Raw genomic sequence first — 9,155 nt, forward strand, 5'->3', positions numbered from 1 at the left:
AATGACCATGACCAGGTATTATTTGTCTGGGCCCAATGACAGACAGCGCCACAACAGGCCATTATATGAACTTTCAGGAAATCCCGATTTCCTTTAGTGGCTTCACAAAATATGCCCCCCTGGTGGCGCTACATGAAATACGGCCATTTAGATTGTAGCCTGGGGTTATAAGAAAGCGTATATAAATCCATGGTTGCTGAATTGCATTGACAATTGACTTTTATTGTTGCCCTGCCTGTCGACTTAACTTCCGCACTGCCACTAACTACTACTAACGAACCGAGTGCTGCGCTACGAGCTTGTAGATCTGCTATTTTTCTTTTTTAGAAGAATCGTGAAAATGTGTCGCAAATCTGGTCTGTGGGCAAAATACAGATAACTCTGGGGGTGGTCCTTGACAGGTTGAGCACCCTCTGACGTAGAAACATGAGCGTTTTTTTTTTCAGAAAACTGTCCCAGGATTTAGAAGGTATTTGTAGAATGGGTTTAAATGGGTTAACCCATTTTGACCTGAGATCACATTCTACAAATGTCTTCTATATCCTGACAGTTTTCTGAAAAAGCTTATGTTTCTGATGTCAGTCGTTCTTCGATTTTTCAAAAATAGCAGATCTACAAGCTCGTAGCGCGCCACTCTGTGGCGCGCTATGAGCTTGTAGATCTGCTATTTTTCAATAAGCTAAAGCATAACATAATGCTAACACCGGAACGGGTTCCGCCCAAAATGGGGTTATGGTGTGGAAGCTGTGGGGGGGGGTAAACAGTACCTGCAGCGAAGCGGGCCTCCTGTTCCCCCTCGGTGAGGTCCGAGTAGGAGTTGATGTCGGACTGGGCCACCGTGGGGGTGTCGGTGGGCTTACACCAGCCCTTCCACTCGATCAGGTGGGCCACGCGGCCCTGGGCCATGGTGGTGGGCTTGGTCACACGGTCCTTCACCACCTGGGAGATACCTGGAGAGGGAGGAGGACTTATATCAATCAATCAATCATCAATCAATAAATCAATCAATCAATGGGGCGGCTGTGGCTCAGGAGGTATACAGAGCAGGTCGTCCAATGATCCGTGGGTCGGCGGTTCGAATCCCGGCTGTGTGTGTGTGTGTGTGTGTGTGTGTGTGTGTGTGTGTGTGTGTGTGTGTGTGTGTGTGTGTGTGTGTGTGTGTGCGTGTGTGTGTGTGTGTGTGTGTGTGTGTGTGTGAATGGTTGAATGTAATGCACAATCTATGTAAAGCGCCTTGGATAAAGGCGCTATATAAATGCACCATTTACCATCAATCAATCAACCTTTATTTACATACACAACAGAAAATAACCAAAGTGATTCAAAAGTATACAAAGTATAAATAAAAACAAGTATAAGAGAACATAGTATAAGCACATGAGGAAATAATTACATCGAGAAAGTACTAGAAGAATACATAAACGTTTGAATAAAAAAATAAAAATTAGAAAGTAGAAAGAAACGGCAGGTTACAACACTTTTTTTTGCTGTTTTTCTTCTTTGTAATTATTTGTTTGGTCCAAAATATTGTGTTTTTTGTCATGATTTGTCATTTGTCTTTAAATAAATACTTTTTGAAATGTCTATGAGGAAGAATGCGGGACTGCGACACTCTATAGCGACTGGTCAGCAGACCTCGGAGTTCTGGGTGGGTTTTGTGACGATGTATAAGTTCGGCCATTTAGGGATTTAAAAGTAAATAAAGGGATGTTGAAGTGGATCCTTTGTTTAATGGGGAGCCAATGGAGAGAGGTATAAGGACTGGTGTGGGAAAGGAAAATAGCAGACCTATACAAGCTCGCAGCTTGTAGATCTGCTATTTTTCAATAGCTAAAGTGAATTATATAACTGATATTTGGTTTTGTTAAAAGAATACTGAGAGTGTATAAATGGTTTCATTTGTACACTCTCAGAGTTACCGACCCCACAAGGGTCCATTTGGTTCCATTTGTACACTCTCAGGGCTGTATTTTGCGTGTCTTAACCCATTCTGAACGGGAACCCATTTTGGTGTTAGCATCATGTTATGCTTTAGCTATTTTTGAAAAATCGAACAACGACTGACATTTTTTTTATCTGATCTCAGGTCAGAATGGGTTAATCAGACCAGTGTGTGTCCAGTGGAAACCTCATATGAATCTGATCTCAGGTCAGAATGGGTTAAGTACCAGGTCTTATTCCCTAACTTGAGTAAACTAAAGACCTGGAGGCGTGATCAATGCTCTTTGGCCACTCAGAATAGCCGAATGACATTGATCACGCCTCCAAGTCTTTAGTTTACTCAAGTTAGGGAATAAGACCTGGTACATAAGACACGCAAAATACAGCCCTCAGAGTTACAGACCCCACAAGGGTCCATTTGGTTCCATTTGTACACTCTCAGAGTTACAGACCCCACAAGGGTCCACACTCTCAGAGTTAAATTAACATTGATATTACAATATACAAATTGGGGACTCATTGGGGAAAAAAACCCTTCCAAAAAGGGACCCCCGCCCCCAATAGCAGCTCTCCCTGGGTGTTACCTGCTCGGTGCCCAAGCCCACACTGAACCTCGGCATCCTGCAAGCCTGCCTTTTATACTATAGGTGAGACCATACCAAGAACACAGAACTACATCGGTAACCACTTTAACTCAAATAATAAGGCCCACGAGTTGACTTACACAATTATATACGGTTTTACTAAACCTATTCCAAATACATTTCAGGCACCGCATCATTACCATAAGAGAACTTAATAACACAAGAGCTCATTAAACTGAAACACAAGACAGACCCCCCCCCCCCCTCCTCTATAGAACTTGGTACCTTCCTCCACTCAGTCAAGAGGATCACCAGTACTTGCAGGAGAGCCACAGGTGCCACACAATCATTAACCCATTCTGACCTGAGATCAGATTCTAGAAATGTCTATTACATCCTGCACAGTTTTCATTATTAACCCATTCTGACCTGAGATCAGATTCTAAAAATGTCTATTACATCCTGCACAGTTTTCATTATTAACCCATTCTGGCCTGAGATCAGATTCTATAAAAGTGTCTTCGACTTTTCAAAAATAGACAGACCTATAATACAAGCTTGTAGCGCGCCACTCGGTGGCGCGATACGAGCTTGTAGATCTGCTATTTTTCAATAGCTATAAAGCACGACATGATGCTGACACCAACATGTGTTAAACAACAATACCCAATCAACAGGAATGCTGTTAAAACCCCCATGCACCATCTTTGTGTCCTTTTATGATTCATGTTTCTACTAACAATGAAATAACTAAGAACAACATGCCACACTAACGTGCAATCAGTCACACAGTCCTCCAAGCCGGCTTGCTGTGTAGTATAGTGTACATTCCTGTTTGTTCCTCTTTAGTCTATAGGGCACGGGCTGCCCCGTGACAATTAGTATCAGTATTAGTATATTTTTATTTGTCTCTTTTCTTCAACCCATTCTGACCTGAGATCAGATTCTAAAAATGTCTTCAAATATCCTGACAGTTTTTCTGAAAAAGCTATGTTTACTATTATATGTCAGTCGTTCTTCTATTTTTCAAAAATAGCAGACCTACAAGCTCGTAGCTATATGAGCTTGTAGATCTGCAATTTTTCAATAGCTAAAGCATGACATAATGCTAACACCAAAACGGGTTCCCGCGCAAAATGGGTTAGTAAAACAGACTTACACCCCTTTATAAGTAGGTACAATTGCATGCTATTCCATGTAATGGTTGTGGTTCGTGTGTGCGTGCGTGTGTGCGTGCGTGCGTGCGTGCGTGCGTGCGTGGGTGCGTGCGTGGGTGCGTGCGTGCGTGCGTGGGTGAGTGGGTGGGTGCGTGGGTGTGTGTGTGTGCGTGTGTGGGTGCGTGCGTGCGTGTCTCACCATGTAAAGAAGATCTGGCTAACGCAGCGATCTCTTGAATCGTTAGCGCTCTTCTGGATTTGGGTAACATTTCAATGGTGTCATCAACGTGCACCTGTAGGAGAGAAGAAAGAGACGACACGTCAGTGTGTTTACCAGCTGGAAGGACGCTTTGACGACACGTCAGTGTGTTTACCAGCTGGAAGGACGCTTTGACGTCACGTCAGTGTGTTTACCAGCTGGAAGGACGCTTTGACGACACGTCAGTGTGTTTACCAGCTGGAAGGACGCTTTGACGTCACGTCAGTGTGTTTACCAGCTGGAAGGACGCTTTGATCACAGCCGAGTCAAACAGCAATATCACTGTCGTCGTCTATTAAAGGCCTTGGAGAATCAATGGTCTCTTTAGGTTTCATTGCTTTAACACATTTTGGGTCGGGAACCCCTTTTGGCCTTAGCATGCTTTAGCTATTGAAAAATAGCAGATCTACAAGCTCGTAGCGCGCCACCGAGTGGCGCGCTACGAGCTCGTAGGTCTGCTATATTTCTGAAAAATCGAAGAACGACTGACATAGAAATCACGGCTTTTTCAGAAAACTGTCATTTGCAAACAGGCATTTTTAGAATCTGTTCTCAGGTCGAAATGTGTTAACACATTTTGACCTGAGAACGCATTTGTGTCACCTCATAGCTTTTGACCACTTTGTACCGTTTTTCTTTTTTCTTCAACTTTAGCTGTTGAAAAATTGCAGATCTACAAGCTCGTGTAGCGTGGCTAAACTTGAAGATCCCCCAGCCAAATACATTATCATTCTGGGGGTCCTTGATGTTACACAGCCCCTTTGTACACGGACAAGTGTAACTTTAGTGTATAATACAGAGATATCAAGTGGCCAAAATAAAGTGTAACTTTAGTGTATAATACAGAGATATCCTGGGGTCGACGACAGCATGACGGGCATGCGGTCGCAACGGGTTACTATGACGCCAATTCTACAACAGGTCGTTAAGAGGAAGCAATCTGATTGGTTGAAACGGTTTCTAGCCGTGGGTCAAACCAGCTCCGTTCAACACCTATAATCAAAACAAAGAATTCAGCCGCTCTGTTCTCTCCCAGAGCGCTATAGCAAACTCGTTGGCTAGGCTAGCTAGTTTCTTGGGACATTTGTGTTCGTAGTGACTACATCTGTCATTAAAAAGATATATTCTTTCAGCGATTTTCTTAGTTTTAAGGGCGACTGTGGTAGAATTGCAATATTACACTCGAGGGTGTGGTTGTTTAACGTGATTATTGCCACGACAGTGATGCGGTATAGGCCGGTAGGGGAACGAGACGAAGTCGAGTTCCGCAAGCATCACTGAAGTGACGTTATAGTGACGTTACACCACACCCTCTCGTGTAATATTGCTTAAATCACAGTCTCCTGAGGAGGCGTGTCTGAGGCCTGTGCTGGACCGTAAAAACAAATCCATCCAGAGATATTATATAATAAATATACTAATAAATGGTAAATGGTAAATGGTGCATTTATATAGCGCCTTTATCCAAGGCGCTTTACATAGATTGTGCATTACATTCACCCATTCACACACCGATGGCAGCGGAAACCATGCAAGGCACCAACCAGCACATCGGGAGCAATTAGGGGTTCAGTGTCTTGCTCAAGGACACTTCGACAGTAACTCTGGGGGAGCCCGGGTTCGAAATGGCAACCTTGCGGTTCCCATCCAGGCACTCTAGCCCTGAGCCACCGCCGCCCCATAATAATAGTAGAGGGTTTGCGTGTGACATCATCATCATCATCAAACCAGGAAGTGATGTAGGACTAGGAATACTACCTACTGAGTGGCAAAAAACTACTTTCTGGCCTCCACAGCTCATACTGTACATCCACACAGAGAAGTCAATCTGATTGCATTAAAAAAACATTAAACAATGTTAACCCATTCTGACCTGAGATCAGATTCATACGAGGTTTCCACTGGACACACACTGGTCTGATTAACCCATTCTGACCTGAGATCAGATTCTAAAAAATGTCAGTCGTTCTTCGATTTTTCAAAAATAGCAGACCTACAAGCTCATAGCGCGCCACTCGGTGGCGCGCTATGAGCTTGTAGATCTGCTATTTTTCAATAGGTAAAGCATAACATGATGCCAACACCAAAATGGGTGCCCGGTCAGAATGGGTTAAACAATGTTAAACTCACTTTGCCTGTTGCTTTGACACTCGATGTGCCGTTCACTTTAAGCATGCGCATTCCCTCTATACTACTACTACTAATAATAATGTGAATAATGGATTCAAATTGTACATGAACATACTTTCTTTTGTAATTGTAATTTCAATACTGTAGATCTCAGAGATCATAGGGCGAGACATACAGTATTGAAAAGACTATTATTGAACTGCCTCCCCCTGGCCAGCCGGGGCGACTGGTGGAGGGGAAAGGAACTAGTCTCTAAACTGCCTCCCCCTGGCCAGCCGGGGCGCCTGATGGAGGGGAAAGGGGAACTGGTTGGAATAACGTGTTCCTTCCACGCGCTACGACGTCCAACCAGGGAAACGTCCCCCTGTCAGGTGTAAAGGAGCAACTTGGACACTCGGGCATGAAGGAAGCATGAGTTCAAGTCCGTTGCTCTCCCCTTGTCCCCCATATATGGGGACTAGGTTGCTCTCCCCTTGTCCCCCATATATGGGGACTAGGTTGCTCTCCCCTTGTCCCCCATATATGGGGACTAGGTTGGTCTCCCCTTGTCCCCCATATATGGGGACTAGGTTGGTGGAGGGTGTGTAGAGCCCAGGATCACATCAGATGATTGACACAGGGGTGAAAAATGTGTTACAAAATCGTGGGATAAAAATTATTTAAATAAAAAAGAGAAAAGACTATTATTTATTGTACACGCCCCTTCAAGACAAAAGAAAAGAGAAAACAACATTTCCACCCCTTCAAAGTCCCAATTCAGTAAAGTTAATTCCCAATTCCCCACGCAGCCTCTCTACGGGTCCTCCATCTCTGCTAAAGCCCCACAATCAGTCACTGGGAGGGTGAAGGAAGCCCTGCGTGTTACGATACCAGGATGATTGAACCCAAATGCAGAGTCTCAAGACAGTATGTTCAAATGTAGACGTATTTATTAAAGCAAGATGGCAGCTGACAAACAAGGACTATAGCTTCAAGCTCAGGAAAACCAAAAGATGCCAAAATACCAAAAATGCCAAAACTGTAAATAACTTTACAAAGCGCAGAAATACAAAGTCCAAAAATCAAACCTCAGATCGGAGTACAAGGAACCAGGAACACACAGGGGACAAATCTAACCTCAGGGGAGTACAAGGAACCAGGAACACACAGGGGACAAATCTAACCTCAGGGGAGTACAAGGAACCAGGAACACACAGGGGACAAATCTAACCTCAGGGGAGTACAAGGAACCAGGAACACACAGGGGACAAATCTAACCTCAGGGGAGTACAAGGAACCAGGAACACACAGGGGACAAATCTAACCTCAGGGGAGTACAAGGAACCAGGAACACACAGGGGACAAATCTAACCTCAGAGGAGTACAAGGAACCAGGAACACACAGGGGACAAATCTAACCTCAGAGGAGTACAAGGAACCAGGAACACACAGGGGACAAATCTAACCTCAGAGGAGTACAAGGAACCAGGAACACACAGGGGACATCGACAACACCAAGGAACCAGGAACACACAGGGGACAAATCTAACCTTAGAGGAGTACAAGGAACCAGGAACACACAGGGGACATCGACAACACCAAGGAACCAGGAACACACAGGGGACAAATCTAACCTCAGAGGAGTACAAGGAACCAGGAACACACAGGGGACAAATCTAACCTCAGGGGAGTACAAGGAACCAGGAACACACAGGGGACAAATCTAACCTCAGGGGAGTACAAGGAACCAGGAACACACAGGGGACAAATCTAACCTCAGGGGAGTACAAGGAACCAGGAACACACAGGGGACAAATCTAACCTCAGGGGAGTACAAGGAACCAGGAACACACAGGGGACAAATCTAACCTCAGGGGAGTACAAGGAACCAGGAACACACAGGGGACAAATCTAACCTCAGGGGAGTACAAGGAACCAGGAACACACAGGGGACAAATCTAACCTCAGAGGAGTACAAGGAACCAGGAACACACAGGGGACAAATCTAACCTCAGAGGAGTACAAGGAACCAGGAACACACAGGGGACAAATCTAACCTCAGGGGAGTACAAGGAACCAGAAACACACAGGGGGACAAATCTAACCTCAGGGGAGTACAAGGAACCAGGAACACACAGGGGACAAATCTAACCTCAGGGGAGTACAAGGAACCAGAAACACACAGGGGGACAAATCTAACCTCAGGGGAGTACAAGGAACCAGGAACACACAGGGGACAAATCTAACCTCAGAGGAGTACAAGGAACCAGGAACACACAGGGGACAAATCTAACCTCAGAGGAGTACAAGGAACCAGGAACACACAGAGGACAAATCTAACCTCAGGGGAGTACAAGGAACCAGGAACACACAGGGGACAAATCAAACCTCAGATCGGAGTACAAGGAACCAGGAACACACAGGGGACAAATCTAACCTCAGAGGAGTACAAGGAACCAGGAACACACAGGGGACAAATCTAACCTCAGAGGAGTACAAGGAACCAGGAACACACAGGGGACAAATCTAACCTCAGGGGAGTACAAGGAACCAGGAACACACAGGGGACAAATCTAACCTCAGAGGAGTACAAGGAACCAGGAACACACAGGGGACAAATCTAACCTCAGAGGAGTACAAGGAACCAGGAACACACAGGGGACAAATCTAACCTCAGAGGAGTACAAGGAACCAGGAACACACAGGGGACATCGACAACACCAAGGAACCAGGAACACACAGGGGACATCGACAACACCAAACTATGAACTGACACTGAATGTTTGTAATGAGTCCAGTCTTATAGGGGGAAGGTTGATTGACGAATTGTTCACAGGTGGAATGACGAGGGAGTTGGAGACAGGTGAGTGAATGGGACTGCAGAGTGGAAGGGGGAGTGGGAGTGGCCAGGCTGACATGGTCTGTGGAGAGACAGATCATGACACCCCGGTGTCCTCCGATACCCGCGCCGTCAAGCCAAGCCACCATCTTCTTTCAGCTCAAAATCACTTCTCCTGATAACCACCGAGTACTAAGGTTGCAGCTCATGAAGAAATGGCATACAGGAGGTCCGACAGACTGGACAAATGTATACGGAAATGGGGA

At 45.3% G+C, this 9,155-nt stretch overlaps 1 protein-coding gene across 1 annotated transcript in view; it reads right to left on the reverse strand.

Annotated features, from left to right (window-relative positions):
- LOC308312044 (protein FAM131A-like) overlaps nt 1–3,951 on the reverse strand; it is a gene marked incomplete at both ends in the record, with an annotated part of 25,551 nt that extends 21,600 nt beyond the window's left edge. Inside the window, 2 exons of the mRNA XM_080794450.1 lie at nt 768–950; nt 3,882–3,951. Of these exons, the coding sequence (XP_080650576.1) occupies nt 768–950; nt 3,882–3,951 (253 nt within the window). The remainder of the gene's footprint in view (nt 1–767; nt 951–3,881) is intronic.
- Nucleotides 3,952–9,155: the final 5,204 nt, after the last annotated feature.

This window comes from Protomyctophum bolini (genome assembly GCF_963924005.1).
Source record: "Protomyctophum bolini genome assembly, contig: SCAFFOLD_161, whole genome shotgun sequence".
Classification (NCBI taxonomy): Eukaryota; Metazoa; Chordata; class Actinopteri; order Myctophiformes; family Myctophidae; genus Protomyctophum; species Protomyctophum bolini.